The sequence below is a fragment of the Corvus hawaiiensis genome, chromosome 9 (genome assembly GCF_020740725.1).
Source record: "Corvus hawaiiensis isolate bCorHaw1 chromosome 9, bCorHaw1.pri.cur, whole genome shotgun sequence".
Classification (NCBI taxonomy): domain Eukaryota; kingdom Metazoa; phylum Chordata; class Aves; order Passeriformes; family Corvidae; genus Corvus; species Corvus hawaiiensis.
In genome coordinates, this window is record NC_063221.1 from 8,969,887 (window position 1) to 8,995,303 (window position 25,417).

Below are 25,417 nucleotides of genomic sequence, written 5' to 3' on the forward strand. Positions count from 1 at the left end.
GAGGGGACGGTGGGTGTGGTGCTCACGGCTCTGGTGAGTGTCTTGGAGTCCCCAGAGCTCTGTGTTTTTGGCAATTGAGCCCTGCTGCAGCTCCTAAGCAGAGCAAGTGCTGCTGGGACCAGCAGACACATAAGCCTGATGTCCTTAAGGGTTATCCCTGGCCGGTGCTGCCTGGTGTGAGGGTCCCTGGTGTGTTAATGCCCAGTGTCCAGGTGCACAGCTCTGGATGGGTCTGATCCCCTGCCTCAGACCACCTGGCTGCCAGGGCTGGATGTGCTGTCCTCAGGGTGCAGAGCCCTGCTAAGGGAGGAACTGGGCAAGGCTGAGGTGCCCAGCTCAGCAGAGCACCCGTCTGCTGGACTCAGAATAGAAAGCCGGGGCCTTTTTCCGTTCAAGTCGGCTGGCATCGTGAACTTTCCATCCCTTTTGGCCTCTCAGCCTGCACCACCACAGTCTGAGTAAACTTCCCTCTTTCCATGCAGCAAGGCTGGGTGTTCCTGAGGTGCAGGGCAGAGCTGGGGCCATGCCAGCCCAGACCCTTGGCTCCCCGGGCTGAGGCCATGCATGGGCGACTGGAGAGCAGGAAGAGTGGGACAGCAAAAGTCCTGGGAATGGATTTCTCCTTGCTTTCCCTGACAGCAGCGGCCTGGGGAGAAATCCTTATCAGCCAGACTGCAGACAGACAGGGTGTTCCCCGGGTGCTGGGGAAATGAAGAGGTTTCAGACTGGTGCCTGAGCACTTTGTCCCTCACTTCGTGGCACAGCCATGTGTGGCAGGGCCAATGTCCCAGTACCAGGTGTAGCCTCACACCGTCCTGGACTCTGTAGAAATCTGGGGACCCTTGTGCCCCGTATGGGATGGCCCCCATCGGGCTGCTGGTACCTCTGGTAACCCCTCCCTAACCCGGGGGCAGGATCCCCTGTTCAGACAGTGCTCTCCTGGCCCTGAAGACAGCCTGGGGCTGGTGCCAGCATGTCCCCCCGCCCTGCTGCCTGCCTGCAGCTCCCATAGAGAAGCCGTGGCTCCTCATCTGTGGCAGGGTCTCTGGCTCGGGGTGGCTCTGGAAGCTGGAAACCGGCAGCCAGCCAGTCCAGGCTCCCCTGTAAGCTGGGGATGATTCAGCCCTGACCTTTGCACGCGGTATTGGGCTGTCAGAGCAGCAGGAAGGCGGCAGCTCCTCCCCAGGAAGGCTTTGGCTGCCCACCTCTGCCCACCACCGATCTCATCAACACCCCTTCCAAGGTGTCCCCTGGCAGTGATGCGATTGGCCTTCAGTTTTCTGAAAATATCTGCCACCTGCTGTCACAGAAAAAGCAACTTCTCAAGAAAATTCATTTCTGACAGAGCAGAAAACGAGCAGTATTAAACAGCCTCGAGGAAAAATGAGAAACTGAGTGACTTGTGCAAACAGTCCCTTGGCAAAGTGCTCCCCTTTGTTTTCTGTTCAAAAAACAAATTTATTTTTTTTCCCTGGCATTTCCCAGAACTGGGCAGATCTTTGGTAAGCCATGGGCAGAGGGTGAGTGGTGTAGGCTGTGTGCAGAGGCCCCTTCCCACTGTGCCTGGGACAGAGAGGAGAGCCTGTTTGCATGGGGAGGGGACAGCAAGCAGAGTCCCTTTGGGTGCTGAGAAGGCCGGTGGGTGATGGCCACCTGTGCCATGGCAGGGGGAGGGACTGCCCTTTCTGGGGAGCCTGGAAGGATGGATGGAAGGCTGGATCCCACACATGGGGATCAGGAGCGGCAGGGCATACGAAGGACCGAAAGCACCCTACAAAAGAGGTGCTTTGTGCTGGTATCACAGCCTTGAGCAGCTCTGGCTGTTGGCAGTGTGAGGGCTGCCTTTGTGGGACTGCCAGGGCTCCTGCTGCATGAGGGACCCCCTTGGCTGCCCATTCACCGTGCGGGTGGCCTTTCTTCTCCTAATTGGGCTGGGGAGGAGGAGGCTGCCCAGGATTGCCCTCCCCACCTTCAGAGCTCGGGTATCGGTGACCCCCTAATCCCATTTGGCTCTTGGGTGCGGGTGGGAGGCTCCAGTTCTGTCCCCCCATCCCTTGGCAGGGTGGTGAGGCCGTGGATCTGGAGGTGATTATTTGGAAAAGCCTGCATATGTACATATGTTCTCCCCCTTGGTTCGCGGGGGCTTGGGGAGGGTGAGCTCTTTCATGGGTTTATTTTCTTTGTCAGCTCTTTTGCACAGCTTTATTTTCTTCCCTTTTGTCTCGGGCACCTTCCTTTCTCCTTCCTGCCTCCCTTTCCCAGGGGGTCAGCTGGCTGGCACGGATGCTGGCCCGAGCCCTGGGAGCCAGGACAATGGCCCTTGCAGGGACTGGGACCACCGCCGTGTGCCTGGCACCTCGCTGGGGGCACGTGTGTGTTAAAAGGAAGGCAAAAATCTGTGCCTGGGAGTCCCCATGTTTGGGGGGTTGTGGGGGGGGGGGGGTCTCTGAAGCTCCTGCCCTGGGAGAGAGGGAGCTCAGCGGTGGGTTGGAGTGAGAGGGAAGTATTGCACTGTGGAGGCTCTGGCTGCTTTACTTATCCTCATCTTTACTTCACCTGCTTGTTCCCACACCTATTCCCATAATTAAAATTGGTGCTGTGAGTAGGAGGGCTGGAGGAGAGGGGAGCAGGAGCAGCCCTTGGTGTGCTCATTGCCTGCAAATCACTACTAAATAGGGATGGCTTCTCAGACCATCCCCCCATCTCGCCTGGGAAGTGGTTTAGCTGAAAGACCAACCCCCAGGTCCCCATTTTTGGGGGATACTCACCACATTGTGAGGGGTTACTCTTCTGCAGTGCACTTGTCACATGTGATTTCTGCCCTGAAGGAGAAATCTGTGGAGACTTTGTCCATCTGCTGAGTTGTGTGAAATGTGTAAAAAATACCTGCCTCCAGAGTGGAGGGAGGGGAGGGTGTTTTTGGAGCTGTGAGCGCAGTAATTGTGCGAAGTGAGCCCACACTGGGACTGGATGTGCCGTGGGCTCTGGTGTGAGCACCCACAGGCTGTGGCATACAGCAGGATGCCCTGGAGACCAGGTTTGGAGCAGAGGTGAATCCTGCAGGGTTTGTGACCTGTGCCCCCCTTGGTTTGGGTACGTGTGAACATGAGCTGGAGAGGGGCACAGATAGGACAGCATCCAGACATCCCTACTGCTGGTGCTGTTTCTCAGGAGGCCTATCCAAGGAGGTGGTGCCTGGCCCAAGGGGGTGTCTGGTTTCTTCTCCATTACATGCTTACAGGGCACCCCAGCCCTGCTGGGCTCACACATGCAGTTGTGGCCATGAGGTTGTGGTGGGCAGCCAGGAACTTGGTGTTGCTGGAATCCATGTGGCCGTGGGAGCCAGCAGTGGATGCAGCTGTGTCCTACCCAGCTGGCACTGCTTGCCCTGTCCTTGGGCATGGCTGTGTTCTGCACCTGCCTGGGCAAGGAAAGCACAGGGGAAGGAAAGTGATTACCAGGCACTGACCTCATGCAGCTGGGAATAGCTGAAAGAAGATCGGCTTCCTCTGGCTGCAAAAGTCTGTGCTTCTTGTCATGTGAGATAAGAATCCTGCTTCTCCAGGTGGTCCCTGGCGGAAAAGTGATGTGGGAAGGCTTGGTGGGGAAGTACAACAGGGATGTTTGCCTGGCAGAGCAGGATGGGGAAAGGCTTCTTCCTCAGGTCCTCATGGTGACTGCAAGTTCAAGGCTCCGGCTGCCTCTGTCCTTCTCCTCAGCTCCTGCTTTTTACTGATGGTGCCCGGAGTTTACATTAGAAACGGGGCTGTATTGATGTCCAAGATGCCTCTCTCGGATGACGTGCCCCTTTGAAGGGATGGCAGACTGTGTGTAGGGGATGTGACAGGGAGTTCACCCAGAGCTGTGCGCTCTCAGCAGGGCAGTGAGGGGCTGGGGCTGGGCAGCTGGTGCCGCGTGTGCCGCGCGTCGTGGGCTGTAATTCCCGGTTACGTAAGGCTGCCCTGCACCGCGGCAGCCTGCACGGCACGTGACGCACACGCCAGCTGTTTGGGGGTATTTTTATATCCTCTCTCTTCCCATCTCCCCTCGGCACCGATGGCCCGGTGCTGGTCACTGGACACCTGCCTCTGTGTCCCCCCAGGCAGGAGCTGCACATCTGGGGATGGCCTTGCCGAGCTGCTGGGCTTCTTGGGTTGGGGCGTGGGGCCTTAGCAAGGAGGGTTCTCAGAAATGCAGGGCTCTCTGAGTTTCAGCTCATACACAAAGCCCAGGCGTGGTCATGCATCCCCTGCACCGTGCCTTCTCTCCTTAGAGGTGGCAATCCCAGTGGAGAGGAGCTGGGAGTCCCACAGCAACGCTGGGAGAGAAATAACTCCTCTCAGCAGCCTCTGCCTGCGCGGTGACGCCTGAACATGTGTTGAGACACTTAGGCACCCATGTCAGTGCTGCTGCTGGAAACCAGTGACCTGGGCTTTCATGGTGTCAGCAGAAGTTATGGCCATATTCACGGGAACACGTAGCCCTGCTGGGTTTAGTGCCCGTGCTGTGCTGCCGAGGGTTACGTCAGCCCCTGTGTCGAGATGAAGCGTGGGAGCACAGAAGGCCAGTAAATAGGCTCAAAATGCTTTTCTTCTAACCACACGTTTTTAGTGCTCAGCATTGACTCTTCATCGCTTGTCTGTTTTCTGATCCTTCTTCAGAATCTGCCCTCTTCCATTTTATTTTTAAAAAGGTTTTTGTTCGGCGTCTCTCCGTGCTGGGTCGCAGTGGCGCTGCCTTTGGTCCCCTTTGAATAGCAAAGCGGCTCCTTTATTCTGGAGGCTAGGCCTGGAGGCTCAGCATCCCTGCAAAAACAGCCACGGTTTTGGCAGGGCTGTAATTGAATAATGCAGGGCCTGTCACAGGACAGGTTGGTCCAGCTATTTTAGGGATATTCCAATATCCAGGTCTGTAATAGATGACTCACTGCAGCCGAAGGGATATTTGTTTATACCTGTGTGCTTTGATCATGGCCTAGATGAGTGAGTCCTGCTGGCCTGCTGGCTGAAGCTATTTTATTACTAGAAAAAGGGTTTTTGACTACTTGCAATGTTGCGGTGAGGGAACAGCTTCATGATGGGAGGCGTGCAAGGATTCAGGTGCAGCAGGCAAAATGCTGCTCGTTCCCCAGAAGTGACCCTGGGTTCCCTCTGTGGATAGAGTGGATACCACTGAGGCCGTGGTGGGACCATAGGGTTTCCAGTGCTGTAGGAACTTGACTAATCTCCTTTCTTTCCCTACAGTACATCGGGAGCCTGGATGTGCCACGGCCGAACAGCCGGGTGGAGATCGTGACGGCCATGAGGCGCATCAGGGTGAGTGTGGCCAGGGTGCTCCTTCCCCTTCTGCGTCAGGGTGCCTGGAGTTCTCCTCCATCTGCCCGTGCAGCTTTGTCTTGTGTAAATCCTGTCCTCCAGTGTACTCATAACTCTGTGTTTTTCACTGTCCCTCTCTCTGCTGACATCTCCATGTCACCCGGGCACGGTGCCTGCAGGCTCTGTGTGGCATAGTCCTGTTTGCAGCATGGCTGTCCCCGCGGTACCTGGGCATCCTGTGCAGTAGCAGGGCTCTGTCAGTGCTCCCAGTGCTGCATCCCGTGCTGTGGAGGCAGGAATGGGGTGAAAGGTGGATGTGGGATGTCAGGCTGCTGGCCCCGGGTGGTAACTGTAGCATGTCCAGGATTCGGAGGATTTCCTCATTTTTCGGTCCCAATAACAAAGTAACAACAAGCTACTTGTGCAAGAGGTAGTTTAGGGTTTTACTGCTCGTGTAAGAATTTCAGCAACATGAAAATTCAGGCGCTGCCTGGATATGGCAGCAGCTTAGTGCTAAATGGCAATGTGCAAATTAAGGTGCAGAGTAACGAGCTCTGGGGCTGGCCAGCAGTGAGCTTGTTTAATGGTGAGTAGGTCAGGGGGTGTCTGTCATCTGGTAATGAAGTCATCTGGCTTCCCAAAATACTTACAGCCAGGATATGGGACACTCCTGCCGTATAATGCTTGGCCAATAGCCAGGAGAGGAGCTTTTCTTCTGCTCCCCAGCCTCTCACCAGCACAACTGGAAGGTGTTCAGAGGGGGCTGGCAGGGGAGCAACCCATGTACCCCATAACTTGCTGCCCCCAGGCTTAAAACAGCAGGAGCTTGACTGCTCTTCAACAAGGGACAGCCCTTTGGGCTGGACCTCAGTGTGCTGTCTGTGGCCTTGTGGCCGCAGGTGTGGGTAATTTGGTCTGTCCTTGGGCCACAGCAAGGAGTCTACCCTGTCCTCCCGGGATGGCTCTCCCCTGGGAATAGCACTCTTCACTGGAAGGACCCGAAGGCACTTGCAGGGACATTGGGTAATGGATAAGCTGTCTTTCTGCTGGTCTCATGGGATCCCATAAGCACCAAAGCTGCTCCTGTCACTGAGCAGCTGTACCAGAGCTCTGCTCCTCTCAGCCCTCCGTGCAGACTCTTGGTATAATCTCATTTTCTCTTTCACCAGAGGAGGAGAGGAGTATCATATCCCAAGGTAAGGAGTATCACATCCCAAGGACACAGATTTCAAGGCTCTTCTGTTTCAAACTTTGAGGGTGTAAATAGTTTGTGGGCTTTCCTCAACAGCTTTCCTATCTTCTGTCTTGTCCTCTCCGTGGAGGTTGATGTTGTAACTGGTGCACAAACTGGGAAGTCCTTTATGGCATGAGTTTTTTGTCCAGACGAGGTTTGGGACAGAACAACTGTTATGCCATTGAGAGCTCTTATAAACAGCGGTTTCCTTCACTGCCTTTCAAGACTTTTGAAAGAATGCAGCTCCAGCCCCAAAAATCACAGAGCTCCACCTCAGTATGGGAGGATTGGAACAAATCTGAGGGCTTAAGTAAACCCTGGGGGAAAAAGAAGAGCACCAGAATGTCCTTGTTGACCAATACAAATAAACTCAAGCACAGTCTAGAAAATTCATAGGTACAGCTCTGAATGGCGAGGAAAGGACACAGAGCAGGGTAAAATAATGGTTTCTCATGGTGAATGATGTATTTGAAGCGTGTGCTCAGGCTTTCCTCACCTGTGTAAGACAGAAGAGATGCAAGTCATTGAAAGGCTGTGACTTTGCAGATCAGATCTGCCAGAGAGACTTTGAATGTGTGTTTATTTGTTGGGGCTGCTGTTTGTGAGGAGGGTGCCAGGATGGTTGGTTTGATGGCTGTTTACGTGCAAAGCCCCCCCGGTTTCCTGTGCTTTGCCCTGGCTGTGTGCCTGGCAGCAGGACACAGCATTGCTGAGGGCATTTCTGGCTGGGCTGGGTGCCGGGGGCTCGTTTCAGTTTGGCTGGAGCTGAAGGAATGCATGTCCTCCTTAAAGAGCACAGCTACCCTTGTGCTTTACGGAATAAAATAATCTCATAATATTGGCATGGGGAAACCAGAGGAAGAAAAAGTTTATTTAGGCACAGAAAGCAAGCAATGAGAGATCATCAAGTGCAAGCAACAGCAGTTCTGTGTGTAGGGTGTGAAGCAGCTGCTGACCCTGAGGTTTGTGTGGTTTTTAATGCAGTCCCTGGTTTAGGGGGAAAAGTGCTCTGTCTCAGTTTGTTCCAAGTTAGTCAGTGCTGGTGAAGGAGGGGAACCCTCACCATCCCCTCTGCTGCTTCAACTCCCCTTTCTCAGTGCTGCCTTCACCATAGCTGCTTTCTGGGCTTTGCCTCTAAATGCTTAAAAAAATGATTCTGCAAAGAAGTGAGGATGCTCTCTGCCCCAGAGTGAGGATCCCAGTGGGGAGGATGCCCTGGAAGCTCCCCATGACTGCCTGTGCTGGGCTGGGAGCAGGGAGGGACTGGGACAGCAGCAGCAGCACCTCCTGTAGCGCTGCCTCCCTTCTACTCCCCCGCACTCGGGGCCTGGCAGATCCTGGCTTCCTGTTTAGATGGAGACCTGACCCTTTGGGGGCACAGAGGAGGACACTGCATAGCTGACATTGCTGGGATGCCTGCTGCAGGCAGGCTCGCTGCTGCTGCTGCCACGCTGCACTCTGCAGAGCAGAGCAATGGCCGTGGGCAGGACGGCTCCACCTGAGCCGTGTAGGCTGAGCCCAGATCTGGTCCCTTTTGTGGATCAGGGGTGAGAGGGACTTTAAACAGGGGGTTGGTGTTGCAGGCCACGGATGCCATCCACTTCCTCGGCACTGCTGAAGGATTGGTGATGCCATGGCCATCCTCGTGGCCCTGGCCAGAGGGAGTTTCTGCCCAGAAGCAGGAGAATGTAGAGAACTCCCGGGATTCTTGCAGCTTGGGGTGAGGAGGGAAGGGGAGGTGCTCAGCTGACTGTCTCTGCTTTTCCTTCCTGCATGGACTGGGCTTGCTGGGGATACAGCCCTCACTGCACTGCCCCTGGTGCAAATCCCTGGCCCTGAAATGACTCAGTGGAATGGGACATTAGCCATGCTAGAGATCCACTTGGAGGGCATTTTGTGAGCATTTGCTGCAGCTTTCCTCCGAAACCCACATCTCTCCTGCAGACCACTGATGGCCACATATGTAATAAATACAACAGACCAGGGCTTGTTTTCTGGGCAAGCAGCAGGGCTTGTGTGAGTACAGCTGGCTCCGTTCCCCTCCTCATCCCAGAACAGGGTGACCCAGTCCCTGTTGCTTCATGCTCTGAACTGCTGGAGTAGGTTGGCTTTCAAAATGCTCCTTGGCTCCTCTGGAGGCAAGCTGTAAGGAACAGAGCCGTACGTCCAGGAAGTTACCTGTGGGCACCTGAACATCAAAAAGCCCCAAATTAAGAGTGGTGTATCTTCCCAACCCTAAGGATTATGAGCTGTTGAAGATTTCAGTTGAAAGTGCCTGGGGAGGTGGCAAGATATCTTTTTCCTTCCCCTCCCTTCCCGGTGAGCTCCTGGGCCCTAAGTGACAATGACAACTGTATATTTTTTAAGTTGTCATGATGTAAATACATGCAGAGGCTTTCCTCTCTGTGCCCCTGGCATGTCTCCAGTGCAGCCAGTGCTGCCTGGCTGGGGCTTGGTGCCGTGGTTCTAGAGAATTTGGAATTGGCCCTTTTGGATTGCTGAGTGCAGCTTTAATCCAGGTTTTCTTTGGAGCCAGAAAGGATGAAATCCTATATAGGCGCTTCTTAAAAGCTGCCTCTGTGAAAGTCTTCTGCAAGGCTGTTTCTGGGAAGTGTCCAGCTGAGTTTTGCAGGCTCAAAACAGGGAGGCATTCCAAGCACTTGAAAATCTTGCTTCTCTACACCTCCTACTCTATCAGGTACATCTGATTTTGTGGGACTTCGGCTGCTTTGCATAGCTGAGCTCAGTTTTAGCAAATTGGCAAAACTGCTGAATTTCAACAAGCTTGTGTAAAGCAAGATTTTGCATCCTCTGCAGGCCACAGGTGCAGTTGGACTGGTGTGAAAATTGATGTGTGTGGCCAGTTATTTGTGTGGAGCTCCTGGTGTAACTTGGAGCTTATTTAATTAGAATATTTCTCAGATATCCCTGCTCCTGCCAATGGTGAATTTTTAAAAGCATGAGGCCATTTACAGCGATGCCTTCCTTTTTTTTTCTTCTTTTCTCTCACCGTGCATGGCTGTCCCTGCTGTAGAATGGAGCAGGATTTGGGAGCAAGCTGGCCCTGGTTGCCTGGGACAGCCCACCCCTGTCTGTCTGTGAGGACCAGCACAGTGGGAAGTGGGCTGGCCAGGAGATGCTCAGGCTTTGGCCACCTGAAGAGAGCACAGCCTGCTCCGTGCCAAGTCACGGTGCTTGGTGCAAGGTGAATTATTGACGAGCTAATGACTCGATGTGGTTATCCAAGATGAACAAGATTATGTCGTATTAGATCTGGGAGGAACTGAAAGGATGTCTGTAATAATTTCAATTGCTCTTTCAGTGCTCTGACAGTCACAGTAAAGGGGTGAAGCCTTCTGGGCAAGCTCATATTTCTCCTGGCATCACTGGTGCCACTTAATGTCATGATAAAATAATGGCTAGTCTGGTATTGCTAAGCATGAAATATGCCAGGATCTCATCCTGTGGTTAGCGTTTAATCAATAAACTGGTTAAATTAGTACCCAGATTGATTGGAGCAGCCTTTTGTCCAAGACTGCCCACAGGGGAGGGATGGTTTCCAGGAGAGCTGGCCAAAGTGTGGTGACCCTGGCTTTATTGTCTGCCTTAATATCATGGCCAGGTTGGGATGAGTGTTTTGCAGTGGAGCTGTGGGCTCCAGTGGAGTGCTTTCCAGTGGAGCAGTGAGTAACGTGAGTTATAATGCACATATAGTAAAATGAGTTTAGGGAGGTAAATGACTCCATGTGGCAGAAGACAGGCATCTGGACTGTTGAAGAGGTGTGAAGTGTGAGCCATTAATACTGGAAAGCAAAGTCTGAGCCCTGGAGGAAGGCAGTGAGGAAAGGGCTTTGGGCACTGCTTGCCAGAGAGACTTTGGGAAGGCTCTGAGAGCCCTGAGACGCGAGCAAGTACTGCCTGTGCCGGCTGTCTCCTGAGCGTGCTGGGTCACGCAGTGGCAGGAATGACTGGGCTCAGCCAGACGTCTGACCTGGTGGGTGCTGAGGAGATGAGGAACAGGCACGCTCCTTCGTCCCCTGGGAGCTGGCTTGCTAAATAAGTCATGATAAGCACATTGCCTTTCAGCTTCCAGGAATGCCTAATCTAAGAGTTCTCTGCCAAACTTGGGACAGCAGTGTGTCTCTCGTGGCCAGGCTCCAAAACATGGTGGGGTAGACAGGAAAGAGCAGGGAGTTCCCAGCTGGATGGAGAGCTTAGGGTGTGGAGCCAGTGAGGATGAAGGAAACTATAACCCAGGTGGGGGAGCGTGGTTTGGGAAAGCTCCTGAGCCAGGAGGTGCATGCCATGTGTGGTCTTCCCCATACCTCCTGTGTCCCTGAGGAGCTCAGCACTTCTGCTCTGGGCAAGTGTCCCGCGGGCAGGCGACGCTCAGGGCTCTGGCCAGAACACATCGAGTGGCGCTGGGCACGCCAGCACAGGCAGCAGTGTTCCTGGTGGGTGATGCTGGCCTGCAGCCAGCCCAGTGCCTTTGAGAGGGCTGGGAGCCAAGCAGGCACCAAGCCCAGGGCAGGACTGGAGCTGCTGGCAAAAAGCTGGGAGGCAGCAGTGCCTTCTGTCCTCTCCAGCCCCATCATACATCCTTGCCCTCCGTTTGCTTGGGTTGGACTTCCCTGGGTTGGACTCAGTTCCTTCTCTGGGAGCCTACGGTGTCTCCCTGTGATTCATCTCCCTCCCTGGCTGGGGGCTTTCCCCGTCATGCTCACACTGAGTCACTTTACTGCCTTGTCAGTGCCACTGTCTGAGCCATCAGCAAATATCTGCGGGGAGCTCAAGGGAGAGGATGGGGAGTAATGTCTGTCAGGCTCCCTGAATGTGGGGGGAGGGCAGGCCTTCTCTATCACTCCCTCCCAGCCAGGGGATGCTCTGCTGGCTCCCACCCCCTCTCTAAGTTCACGGCCAGCGTGTAAAGTCATTTCACAAATGTCCATCCTGCATGCCCTTGTGCTTCCTCCTCTTCCTCCTGCTTCCCACTTGTTCTTCCTCAGAAATGGTTCTTCCAGCATGTTTAAGGATTGCACTGGTGGGTTGCACTATCTGTGGGGCACAGCATGCTGCACAGGTGACTCTGGCTTTCCCTGCCTCCTTCCTATGAGGCTCCTATGTTGCACAGATGGTTTTGGTAGGGCAGCAGGCTCAGTCCAGTGCCAGGGCTCAGCTGCACCAGCAGCAGGGAAATGTGGTGCTGCAAACCTTGCTCTCTGCAGGAGCACAGACACGTGTGGAGTCTGTGGGACTGCAGATGCCACAGGAGCTGCTGGAGCTGCCGACGGGGCTCTCGGCTCTGGCTTTCCCTCCTGCCTAGAAAGGAGTGATTTGTTGCACACTCTGCCTCCCAGGCATGAATGGATTTAGCCTGGCTGTCAAGGCGAGGAGGTCTGCAGCTTGTTCTGGGAGATTTGGGGTTGTGTTAGCGCTAGTGATTGCTGTTTGTGAGGGTTTGAAGAGTTCCTACAGAAGCCATCATCCTTTGATAGCACTCTGATTCTTCTGCAAGGTGACAGAGCTGCCTTTGATGGCCTGAGCCTCAGACTTGCATAAACCTCTGCAGAAGGCATTGTTATTGAGGTAAAGGCTGTGCTCGCTGTCACCAGCTGTAACGCACCCAGCTCAGTGCACACCAGCCCCACCACTGTCACCAAGAGGGGACAGTCTCTTCTCCTGCTAGAAGATTGCTAGTGAAGATACCCATCAGCACTTGCCTTTGCATTTTAGAGTAAATTTCTAACTGTGCCTAAGAATAAGCTCCTGGCTGCCTGACAGGTTGTTGATAAGAAAAAATAGGTTTGAGAGAGGTGTGATGAGGTTTGGCTGATTTCAGGCTCTGTAACTCATCCTGGCACCTCTCAGCAGTATCTGGTCAGTGCAGTGGACAACTGGACCTTCTCCCTGAGTTTGTGTTTCTTCACACCCATGGCATTGCTTTTATTTGGAGATTTTCTCCCTTCTTATTTACTGCAACATGGAATTTTCACATTTTTTTTTAACAAATCAGTGCTTTCATCAGTTTTCTGCCATCATGGCAACATTTTACTCTTGGGATGGAGTGGGACCAAATGCTCCCTGGTGCTGTCTGCTGATGCTGCATGGGCCTGAGCAGGAGAGATGCAGGCAGCCTTATTCTGGGCAGCCACATCTTCCTGCCAGGCTTGAGTGTGTCCAGAGACAATACCTGACTCTTGCTCCGTGGTTAAAGGGAGAAATAACCTAGGAAAAGGAGACCAAAGAGTTAATAAAACTCACAAGCAGGGGTCAAGCAATATTTAGTATCCACTTTATGGGTGAGAAACCAAGACACAGGGAGACTGTGACTTGTCAGACTCCTTTTGAGGGAGACATCCCTGTGCAGGGAACTGGGCTGAATTAAAGTCAAACCAAACTGAAGTCAACTTTAAATGCTACTCTTATATATGATCCTTTCTGCTCTTGTGCTTCCCTGCTGGCCCTCAAAGGCCAAGGACCCTTTAATTTAATCTGTTGTGGTGTTCTCTGCTGCATCACCTCGGAAGAGAGACAAAAGTCTGGGGCTGCAGCCTTCTGAAAAAAATGCCACGTGCCCCAGTTTCTTCCCTGCTAAAATTAATTCTTGGTGGTTTTGGCTTGGTGCTGCTGGAAGATGTTCCAAGGGATGCTGTGCACGAGTAGCCGCCAGGGAGGCACAGAGTCAGAGCCGGCCTCGCCGCCTGCAGCAAGGTGAGAGGGATTTTGGTGCGCGGCTCTGTGGCTGCGAGGGCTCCGAGGATGTTACGGCGTGTTCCTGCCTTGTGCGGGAGCAGAAGAAAGGAGCACATCTGTTTAAAATGAGAGGTTGCAAAATCTATTGTGTGAGCTGGTCTGTGGAATGGGAGTTTAATTAGGGAGTGGGAGGAAAGGATGTATCTGTTGTAGGGTGGCAGAAGGAGCACTGCCCAGAACAAGGGAAAGGAGCCAGGCACTCTCCCCATCCCAGCAGAGGAGGCTGTAGCCTGAAGAGCATGCTGAAAGCCCTGGAGGTTCCCTGCCTCCTCCTGCCTGACAAGGTTGTCACCTCACAGGGAGGCTGCTGGGGCCACACAGGGCTGCTGCTTCTCCACGTGGCACTGTGGCCATGGATGTGGCTCCTGGCTGCTCCAGTATCCCTGTAGATGGTAGTTGGTGGGCAAAGTGATCTCCTTCAACTGGGATTTTTGGAAGGCATGGACTTTCCCATCTGAAGTAAAGTCTACCCAGGGCAAAGACTCTAGACAAAGAATTCTCAGAGAAGACAATGTTTCCTTCTCAGGCCAGGCTTCCCTGACTGAGGAAGAGGATCCCAGTGATTCTTAATCTGTTGCTTGGTTTTCAGCAGTGGGAGTGTAACATGATATGGAAAAATCCCCAACCAAACCCAGTTCCCCATGTCATGGGTTTGCTTATGGAAACTGCTGATTTGTTCCAGCAGAAGCTGCAAAAACCAGCCTGAAGTGTGTATCTGCCACAGGAAACTTCAGCAGAGATGGTTAAATTCCAGCTTAATTCTTTAACAGGAAACAGCCCAACCTGTGATGTTTTACAGTGCTGTTGTTGGATTGCAGTAGTGATACGCGTCAGAGAGACCATCTCTTTCTTTTTCTCTCCAAGGCCTCCGGTTTTGTTTTAGCATTTTGCTCCAATGGCATTTTCTTATTCCCTCTTAACATGATGGATGGGACTGGTCTGGACTCCTTCAAACACTCCCTGATCCTTGGGAACTTGGGGGATGTGTGTGTATCTCCAGCACAAAGAGCACATCTGTGCTGACCTTACATGCTAAGAAATCCACATTATCTAAAAGGAGCAAAATCCAGAATGATTGGCCAAAGCTGTTGGTCACTGTGACTCGGGGTGCAGCTCCCCTTGAGCTTTCTGTGAAAAAAGACCTGTCTTTCTGTGGTTTGAATGGATCCAACTTCAACTCCCAGCTAGCTGATTTTGTGCATTTGCCTAAAGTCAGAGCCTTTGATGTGAGGAAGCTCTTCCCAAGTCCCTGAGCTGTGGACAAGTGCCCACCAAGCCTGCTCTTTGGATAAGCTAAATACAGAGAGTTTGTTTTAACCTCTGGGATGTAGGAGTCTGGGGAAACTGCCTCATGTTCTTGTTCATTTTTTTCTGAACTGTTTTCTGTTTCTTCTTTGAAGTGTATGATAAAGCAGGACATGTTCTGTAGGAATGGGTTGTGTTGGTGATGATTTCAGTAGTGCTGTGGTTTGAGGTAGTGTCACCTTTCTGTTTTGCTGCACATTGCCCGGGACCACACTGTCTTCACAGTGTCCTTTGAACTGGGATGACACCTTGCAATGCCTCCAGGGTCTTTTTAGGATACATTTCTGCCTCCTGGCAGATGCAGTTTCTGTTCCTTTTTCCTGTGAGAGGCTGCTTGGCCAATGCCATATAAAATCATCCTGAAATGAGTAGATGCCAGATTCCTGTACACTTGGCCTGGATAGCAAATACTATTTTTTTTTTTTTCCAGCCCTGCATAAAAATGAGCACTGCTGTGCTTCCCTTGCTGGGGTTTCCTGGAAGCACAGTGGCTTTCTGTCATCTGTCTCTCATTGCTTCATCTCAGGCTCTGCTGCTGAGGTGGATTTCAACCCCTCTTTTCTAACTCCACCTAAAATCTTGGTACTTTTTATTACTTGGAAATTTTTTCTATAATTCTGTCTAAATCTCTCCAAAGGACATTATTCTTGTTGCCTTTAACGTGTAGAATTTAGTGAATGGGTTTTAATACCTGCATTAGTTATTGTTGAAATAGGAACTGTGAATCAAGAGTGATATGAATAATTACCTCTTTTCTCCAGTTACAACCCAGAAACATTGTTGAGCACTGCCAGCATCTAATGAGCCCCACAGGGCTGGCTTGTTTCTGATGCACCAACCATTTAATGCTGCTGCTCATTCATTCTTTATTAATTGTCTGAATTTCATAATTGCTGATTTAGTTACAGTATTACCAGCCTGCCTTCCTTGGTGTGTCACTGCTTCTCTGCCTGGCTATTCTCATTTGCCTTCTCAACTGGTCTTACTCAAGCTTTTATGCAACAGTGAGAGAGCAGCTTTGTGGTGAACAGTAAAAAAAATACCAAAATAAATCCTGTATTTCACAACTTGGGGCGTAAATATCACCATGCTGTGATTTGGCTCACTTTGCTGAGCTGACACCTTTCTGAAGTGCTGTGTGGGTATCTTCTTAGGGTGCCCCTTGCTTTGTCACCTGCCCTCAGGGTGGAATTGGAGTGATTTTGTGCTCTTCTGCCCTGCCTTCAACCCATCCATGTGGGCAGGGATTACCTCAGCTTCCTCGAGGCAGGGTCTATCTTTGAAAGGATGCATTTGGGGGAGAGAGCTAATCTTGAACACAGAAATTTTGTTTTCCTTCTCAGGTGGAGGAGGGTGCTGGGCTGGACATTGCCTGCACTGCTCAGTCCTGGGGTCCCCCGGGGCATCGGGACTTGCTGGTGCCAGAAAGGGTCAGGAGTTTATTAGGGATCACTTTGTAAAGGGGCGTGACTGAACTGCTGCAAATGGCAATGCTGCCCTTCAAGCCAAGCTTGTTCTAGCACATGGGCTCAAACCCGCTCTGGGCGGGATGAACAGAGGCCATTTCCAGGCTCTTGCAGTTCCTTACCTTCCTCAAAGGGCGGTTGCACCAAGCAGCTTGTGCTGCCTCAGCCTGCATAGGTCAAACCAATGCATGTCTAATTAAAAATACCACAAATTCCAGTCAGATGTGGGCTTTCCAAGGAATGCACTTCTGCTTATTCTAGCAACAGGTGGTAAATATTAAAACATGTACAGCTCATTTCTGGTGTTCTCCCTCCCGGACTGTGAAAAGCAGTGCGAGAGCGGTGCCTGCAGATGCACACAGAGCCCGTCCTTGTTTTCCTTAGCTGAAGGAAGCAGCTCCAAGCCCGGCTGTTATTTTTATAACCAGTTTGACCAGTATCCCACACGCACCCACGCACCGGTTCATTCGCACCCTGGCTTGGTCACCGGCGATGGCAGCATGTGAAGGCAGGGGGGAGCTTGCCACCTCCCACACGGGTCCAGTCCATGCTGTTATCACTTCCTTGGCTTTCTGAAAGGAGTTTGGAGATGTTTTCAAGGCTGGGGGATAGCGTGTTGCATGGTGTCCACTGACCTTCATGCCTGGCTGAGAAGTGCCACTTTTCCCAGCCCATGAGCACCGTACTCACTGCATGTGCCCAGTCTGGAGGAGAAATTATATGGCTGGGGTGGGATGGGATCCCCAGCTTTCTTTCATAAGCTTGGTATTAGTGAAGGCCTCGTGGAGTGAACAGTAACACTTGCACAAGGACCTTGATGGCTTTGGTGAGATGCTGGTAGAACTGAGGGGTGTAGCTGGGAAGCATGCTGCTGCTCCAGCACCTGCATCCCTCATGGCACAGTGCTGCTGCATCCCTCATGGGCACACAGCAAGCTGCTGATGTGCCTCAGGCCTCCTTTGAACCTCTGATTTAAAGGTGTTAAAAAAAAAAAACCCAACACAGAGAGGTATGAAATGCCTGAGGATTTCTTGTAAGGGAGATAAATCATCTTGCAAATGGAAGTCTTCAAAAGAGGGGGTTAGCATAAGCTGTTGCCTGTTAACTTTCTCCATTTAACCCTGTGACTGATACTGATTTAATTCTTACCAGTTCTGATTTCTCTGAGCTTCCTGTGAAACTGCTTCTGCTGCAGATGGCTCGTGAGTGTGTCCCAGTTTGCCACCTCAACTTGTGAAACTCGGAGGTAGTGAGGGGAGGTTGGAGGAAGCGGATGGAGGCAGCTCTCTGGGAGGAAATAGCAAACCGAGCAGAAGGCATTTATTGTGAAGTAGTCAATGTTATTGGAAAACATATTTTGTGTGATAGATGGGTATGCTGCAATCCTGGGATGGTTTTGAAGCAGCAACCTTAACTTTGCTCTGCTGCTCTCACAACATGGGTAATTTTAGCCTGATTCCCATTTATACCCATCGGTACTCACAACCATCACAGACGGTTACCAAAATTAAAACTGAAGTTGGATGGGAAAATAGGCACTGACCTTGTCAGTGCAAACCAAAATCATATCTATTTCAGACAAACACATGTACCTCAGAGCCACATTTCCCATATGTGCAAATGCAAACTCCAAGGAACTGTGGAAGAGTTTTAAAAAGCATCATCATTAAGCCCAAGAACAAGCATCCAGTACTTCATTATTCCTCGTCTCTTCCAAATTACTGTGCCTTTAAATTTAAGTCCAGTTCATGCTAAAACCACCAGCCATGGGGTGTAGGCAGGAGGACAGGGCAAATTTAATGCTGGTGAGTAGTTTAAACCCAAACTGTCAGGATGGCAGAGGTGTCTGGCATCTTTGGCCATGCCATGCTGGCAGTCTGCTGATGGAGCTGGTGGGAGCCTTCATCCTGGCCTCAGATATCTCCATGTTTCTGTGTCGCACAATGGGATCCATCCCTGCTGCAAGTGTGAGTGCCGCAGGCTGGTTTTGTCCTCAGTTTTGGTGGCAGGAGCGGGGAGCCCAAGCAAAATGACCACACTGAGGAGATCCCCAAATTTCCCTGCTTTTCTTGTCTTTTTGTATCCTAGTTCCTGGAGGGAGCAGGAAGGTGCTGCTGGCATCCCATGGCAAGTGTCCTGCTCATGTGTGGAGCATTGGCATGGTAATGGCCAGATTTACAGATGCACAGAGGAACTGGGGTGCAGTGGGATCCCATGGCCCCAGTGAAGGATATGGGGAGTCCTCAGCCACAGGCAGCAGCACAGCACTTCGGTAGGGTGGCTTAAAGCAGCCTTTTAAAAATGGGTTTTAGTCCATTTATTGCTGATCACATTAGTAGGCTAAGCAGGTATTTCAGTGTGCTCCCCTCCAGCAAGCCTGATTCCCCTGAGGGCATAAAGTGCAGCCCAGAGCAGTGGACTGTCAGATATTGTGAAGCCTTGTTCAGAAATGCCTTTCAGATGAAGCTGTCTGCCCTCCTGGGAGGTGCCCTGCTTTCCAGCCACTTCATCCCCTAACATCTGCTGCTGCTGCCCCAGTAGGGCCGGAGGAGACATGAAGCAGGGTAGGCTGGCAGGTGCCTTTCTGTTTTGGGGGCAGCAGCCTTCAGCAGAAGGGAGTGATGGCTGCTCCGTAGCTGGGGACCCTGCTGGCAGGAGCCTGGCTCTCTGCTGCCCTACCCTTCTGACTGTGGGGAGAGGCAGTGCTGCCTCTGCTCCCTGCCCAGCTGTCTGCTGGACACCACACAATATCATGGCTTGGATGGTTGCAGACTCTTCTGAACTGCAAGGCTGCTTCTGGCCAGGTTCTATCTGTTTGCTACTGGGCCAAAGCTGTATTTTAAATCATTCCCTTCTCTCCAGTGCTCTTTCCTTTCAGGCTCAAAGGTACACTTTTCCTCCAATTAACCAGGAAGAAAAAAGAAGGCATGGGGTGTTCTGGCTGCAGTCTGCTCCTGGTGCTTTGGCAGAACCCCGGCACTGAGCTCTCGGTGTTGGTTACCCCACAAAGGGCTAGCAGGAAGCCAGTGCTGCCTTCCTGCTCCTCCTGCTCTCCATGCCCATCCCCAGGGTGGCTTGGCACACCTGGCAGGGAAAAAAGGGCCTTTCCCTCACAGGTTCCTGTTCCCCCACAGCCCGCAGGTGGCTTCTGAGTCATTCCAGGGCACTGGGGTTGGTGCCATTTCTTTGTGTGGTTCAGTAAAGCAAAATCCTCGTGCCCTGTGTTTGCTATTCCTCCCAGTTACAGCTATTAGGATCCCAGCAAGGTTTCTCAGCCTTCCCTCGTGGGAAGCTCCTGGACATTTCTGGGGTTTGCTGCCATTCCCCATGTTTTCAGCAGTAGGAATTGTGAGGTATGTGCTTCCCCCCAGTTGTTAATTCTGGCGCTGTGGAGCCTGTGCCGATTGAACTCAATCCCGGCTGTCATTTTGTAATAAGTTAATTCTTCATCAAGAGCACTGCAGTGCTCCTCCCCCCAAGTGCTGGGAAAGCTGGCGCTGGTCTGGCACGTCTGTCATTAGCCCGGGCTGACCTGGGGTTAAAGTCTAACTCTGGAGGTATTTTATGAGCTGCTGTGGCAGCCAGCTGTGAGGAGGAGCTGCCGTGGGAGCTGCGGGGGCATCGCCACGGGCAGAGCAGCTCAGAGCTGAGGGTGCTCCCAGCAGGGTCCTGCCCAGCCACCCCTCTGCATTCAACACAGGTGGCTCTGGGGCACCCAGCTTTGCTCACAGTTTCATGTCTTTTCTGGATAAACACGTAGAAATACAGCTTGCTGGCAAAAACTACATCCTCTTCTACGCTTTTTCTTACTGCAGATTTTCATCTCCTGCCTCCCAAGCTAGCAGAGCAGCAGTGAGTTCTGTAGGAATTGCTTTTTCCTTGTTAATTGAATTCTCAGAGCACTGCTCTTTCCCCAATACAAGGTACAAGCTTGTAACCTTTTTTCCCTTTTTAAATTTTTTTTTTTTTTTTTTGAGGAGGGGGATAGAGGGTGGAAGGGGACAGGGGCAGCTCAATGCATTTAGAGCAACTTCCTTTAAAAAATATTCTCTTTATTTGTATTCTGCTGGCACAATGTGACCATAAAGCATTCCTGGTACTTTCCCTTACTTATGGACAGTGCTAGTGGGCAGACTTAAATCTGTACCTGAGGCAGTTTAGATGGGCTGGAATGAAATGAGGGCATTTTTATTCAGGTTAACATTTTTCAGATGCTTGTGAATGTGGGGGGGATGATGGATCTAGAAAGACATCATCTCTCCTCCTCAGTGTCTGATCTGCCTGACCTTGTGTGCAGCGCGTGGTTACAAGTTTCCTCACACTTCTGCTGTGCGGAAACATGCCGACAGAGATGGATACCATCTTTCTAGGGATGCTGAGTTTTCCCTGCTTTTCACACTTACCCATCTCTCTTGGATTCATACATAATTTTACTCCAAGCTGACAAGGTTACATGCGCTCTCTATTAAGCAACATATGTTACTCCGTTCTCCAGAAAGGGCAATTTTAATACTCTGCCAGTAGGAATGCGTTGCGCAATGATGCATACACCAGCTGGCTTCTTTTCCTTCCAAAGTTCTTTAAATACTGAACTCTGCACAAAAGACAGATGTTGAAAATAGACTCCCACTAACCTGAGGTCGACAGTCAGGCTCCTGTGCTCTGATGGAGTGGATGTTTCTTTTCCATTTGAAAAGATAAGTATGTTTTTTTGTGGGCAGGGTAAAATTAAAGGACAGTCTATTCACTTAGCTGGTTGGATTTTATGAGTGATCTTATATTTCTTTTGCGTTACTGAGACCACCTTTGCCTTTCTTCTTGAATAGTCGTGGGGCTTTTCAACTGATGTATCTCAGATGTCCATTTTCAGTCTTTGGTCAAAAATTTTAATGCAGCTCTTATAGCTTCAGTTGGAGACCAACTGTGGAGCTGTGCAAGTCCAGGAATGGACAATTTTGCTGTGTCCTTTCTCTGTGTATTTCTCTGAAATTAATTCTTCTCTTTCTTCTGGCATTTTCACATTGCTATAAACAAGAATTAATATAATTAACCCAAGCCTGCAGTATTATTACAGATATTTAAAGATCCAGAAACATGCCCAAGATGAGCAAAATGGGTAGAAGGCTAAGAAAGCGCTTCTGTTACGGCTTTTAATTGGTTATAAGTAGTACAGTGAAATGCTACATGATGTGAAACCAAAGGGGATCATGGGAATGCTGTGCAAATCCTCTTTCCTTTCTTGATTTCAAGCTGGATAATTATTTCTGTATCAGTTCTTTATTAAGCTGTAGGCTAGGATTCAGCTCTCCAACTGGAGCCATGGGTAGCTGAGCTTATCATGTGTGAAATGTGTTTTTTCTCCTGAAGCAGTCGCCAAATGACAATGCAGTGCCCAGCGAGTGTGGGGGTAAATTGCTGTCACCCAGCATACAGAGACACTCCTATTGCACATCTTTGGAAAATGCAGGATATATTCCCAGCAAGGATTGGGTGGCAGTGGCCCAGTGTCTCTGGAAACGTGGGTTTTCTTTTCCTGTGGGTCAGCCACTTGTTGTGGATACAGCAGCTGCGGCTGTGGCTGTGCAGACCATCTCAGCGCCCCTGCGGTAGCATTTCCAACCCTGCCATCATCACCTCTGCTCTCTTCCCAGCAGCAGGAAAAGCTAAAATCCTAATGCTTTGCAACCCTCTTAAGCTTTCTCTCTTTGTTTTGCAGCAGAAGGAGGAATGTTGACGAACATGGGCAGACACAGCAGATCTCTGTGCCTGGGCAGTTGTCATCAAGAATAACTCCAAGCCAGGGAGGTCCTGATCAGTTGTACAGAGATGTTCTTCCATGGCCCCATTAAGTAAAGGGTTTTGGTCTCATCCCTTACAGTCTCTGTGGCTCAGATCTCTCTTAGAGGAACTGCACAAAGCTGACACTCCCTTAGACCAAATTAGGCAGCCCCTCAAAATCAGCAATGGCATCTCCTAGCCTGTGGGACCCGGGATGCTTTCCCTGCACGGCCCCGGGATGTGAGAGGCAGCGCGGCTGAATTGCTGTCTTATTGAATCCTCTTCCTTGCTAATTTGTTATTAAATGACGGTTAGTGTTTCATTAGAGCCCCAGTGGGCGCCAGTTCATTAGTGTTTTATTGGCTGGAGCTGCGCTTCGGAGCATGGGAAGCGTGTCCCGGAGAGCCGCTGGGCTCCTTGGACTGATTGCTCTAATGAGCTCTGGGTGGGGTGGGACGGGCAACAGCTCTCTGAGCACATGGCTCAGGCTTGCAAAGGAGCTTGGCTCTCCAGTCAGTGTCAGGATAAAGGCCTGGATTTATGGAAGGGCTTAACAAATCTGTCTGCTCGGTCCTTCCGAGAATTTGACTTCTTTGCTTCCGTTGGTTTTTGCTGGAGTTTTGCCATGACCCATCAGCACCGGGGGGCTTTGGCTTCAGCGTGGCAGAGGCACAGCAGCTCTTCCCACAGCATTCCCCCCTGCCAGGCTCAGGGCGAGCCTGGGCAGATTCCTTTGCCTGCAGCCAGGGATTGTGGAAGCCTCCCCGAGGAGCTCTGTGTGATTCTGTCCCTGAAATGTGCCAGAGCTGGGTAGCATCTTTGCTGAAACCTCCTGGCCTGTCTGCATTGCTGTCCTGGGGCTGTTACTCACCCAAAAAACCAGGCTAAAAATAGTCTGTCTCACCGTGAGATATTTTTCACTCTTCCAAGACCACATTAGTTAGCACTTGGGGTAGCCTGGAATAGAAACCCCACAGCACCAGGAGCTCGGAAATGCAACTGGATGTGTATAATCAGTGATCGTTAGGACCAATAAATCAGGCAGCAGCACCCAAGGTGCCACGCAGTCACCCTGGATGCTGCAGAGAGCATGGAGCTCAGCCTGCAGCTCCTGGAAAATCACATGCAGAGCCTCAGAAAGGACTGGGTTAATTACTCCAAGGTGTAGTCAGGCTCACCTTTTTAGGGCCAAATCAAGACATTTCTTCAGTGTTAGGTACCAGGCACCGGTCTAGTGTTCTGACAAGACACAAAGAATGGGCTCTTGAATGCAGTTTCATCTCTGCCGGTAACGATGGGTTTGGGCCTTGGAAACCCACACTGGTGGGTTCTGTGGTGAAGGACTCTGGTGAGACCCTTCTCCATGAGGAATAAGCCATGCAAGCAGCATGTTGGGGATGTGCTGGGGGCTTTGAGGCTGACCAAAGCCATGGTGGGAGCCTGAGCTCTGCTTTCTGCACCCCATCACCATGGCTTCAGCCCTAGTGTGGATGGGCTTGCCTGCTCTGTGCTCGGGGGAGGGCAGAGCTGTGTTCCCCGCACTCTTTTCCAAGCTTTCTGAATCTCCCATCCCCTTCGGCGACTTTAAAATGGCTTTGAGGAATTGTGCTTTCAGGTCTTTTATCATTTGATCACAGGTCAGGGCCAGCAGCTTTTCCTGCCTGCTGGCTCTGGCTGCCAGAGTTAATAGATCACGCGGTGCTGGAAATGTCACAGCGGAGCTGGCGCGGGCCGGAGGCAGGGCACTGCTCCCTCTGCAGAGACACTGCTGAAATAATGAGAGGATAAATCAAATCCATCTTCTTCAGGCAGGCGAGGTGCAGGATGCAGGGCTTTTTCTGGGCACAGAGGGTCTGTCCCCATGGCTGTGCACAGCTCCTTGCAAGTGGGACCAGCACATCGGGTGCCTGATGTGGCTGCACCTGTGGCAAACCAGTTATGGGACTCCTCGAAAGTCCCACAGCAGGATCAGCCCAAATGGCTTATTTAGCTATTCCTCTGCCAGCCTTCTCCCCGCTTGTAAGACTCTAAATGCCAAAGTGGGTGGATTTGGGGGGAATCTCATTCTCTCCCCAGGCCAGACCAGAGCTTTGTGTTTAGTCACTGATCTTTGGAAATTCCTGTTGGGATTTTTTCCTGTCCAGTGACTTCTAATTGAAGTGGGTAATTGCATTATCCCATCTCCCCTGGAGAGGTTCACAGAGTCCTCAGCAATCATCTTCAGTTTTATACTGAGCCCAAAAATACCCAACTCAAAATGCCATTTCACTTTTCAGAGCTCAGCAATGGCCACAAGCCAGCGGGGCAAATGCAGCCAGGCTGCAGATCCCTGGGGGCTGGCCGGGCTGGGGGGGTGGTGGTCCCTCTGTGGGGAGGCACAGCCCTTCAGAGGGGCAGAACAAATGCATTTGAAACACAAGCTACCATTCCCAGCAGCACTCTGAACTGGGCAAAGTGCTATCCACATCCAGGGGCTGGATTGCTTCGGTGTGTGCTCCTCCAGATGCTGGGCTCGGGGACACTGCAGGGCAGAAAGACCCCTTGTCCTGTCCTAGCATGGATGCTAGGTTGATGTGGGCATGTGGGATCAGGAAAACCTGTCCCTGTCCCTCTTGCCACTTCCTATTGGAGCCTCTTCAGCCCTCCCTGGGGCTGTGCTGGCACAGGAAGGCTAATTCAGGTGTTTTCTTCCATCTCCTGCAGTATGAGTTCAAAGCCAAGAATATCAAGAAGAAGAAAGTGAATCTCATTGTGTCGGTGGATGGCGTGAAGGTCATTCTGAAGAAGAAGAAGAAGGTAGGCAGCACTGGCCACTGGAGCAGCAGTGCCTCAGCAGCAGAACCCCTCCCCTCCTGGTGCAGGGACCTGCAGCATCCTTGAATTTCTGGGAAAATCTGGTGGGCTGGGAGAGGGAGCAATGGGCTGGGGTCAACCTCATGTGAGTCATGTTCCTGCAGGGTGGCTGAGCCAGTCCTGGAGCAGTGTAGAAGGGGCCCAGGGAGTCCTGTGGGAGGTGATGCGGGATGTGACTGGTCCCCAACAGGACCTGACCCTTGGCAAAGGGTTTCAGGGGAGCAGCAGCAGAGCTGTGACAAGAGCTTCCCAAGTCTGTCCCTGGACTGTCTCTGCCCTGTCCTTGTTCTCAAGGACAGCATCTGACGTACTCATTTTCAGCTTCTTTCATTGCAGAAAAAAGAATGGGCCTGGGATGAGAACAAAATGCTCGTCATGCACGATCCCATCTACAGGTGAGGCTGCTGGGTGAGGGGACGGAGACTTGTGTGGCTCTGCCATGCCACTTACCCACACCACACCAGCACTGTGCTGGGGACTGGAGAGCTGCCACCATCCTGTGGAGGGCAGCTCATGGTGCTTTCCAAAGTCCCTGGCTCTCCTCCTCCATCTTGTTCCCAAAAGCCAATAGCAGGGGGTGTCTGTCCCAGGGAGGCCAAATTGGAGTGAGAGAGGCCCTCAGCTGTGCTGGGGAGGGGGTGGCAGGCACTGGGCAAGGCGGCCAGCTCTGTGAGCAGGCCGGGGGTGAGGTTTGCTTTTCTCCATCCCCAGAG

The 25,417-nt window shown here is 51.7% G+C and overlaps 1 protein-coding gene across 3 annotated transcripts in view; it reads left to right on the forward strand.

Annotated features, from left to right (window-relative positions):
• LOC125330062 (nitric oxide synthase 1 adaptor protein) overlaps nucleotides 1–25,417 on the forward strand; it is a 38,539-nt gene that overhangs the window by 4,723 nt on the left and 8,399 nt on the right. For 2 of the 3 annotated variants that reach the window (XM_048312841.1, XM_048312839.1), the window contains exons 2-4: nucleotides 5,244–5,315; nucleotides 24,555–24,647; nucleotides 25,026–25,099. In XM_048312841.1, the coding sequence (XP_048168798.1) occupies nucleotides 5,244–5,315; nucleotides 24,555–24,647; nucleotides 25,026–25,099 (239 nt within the window). The remainder of the gene's footprint in view (nucleotides 1–5,243; nucleotides 5,316–24,554; nucleotides 24,648–25,025; nucleotides 25,100–25,417) is intronic. The other variant, XM_048312840.1, reaches the window with a different exon arrangement.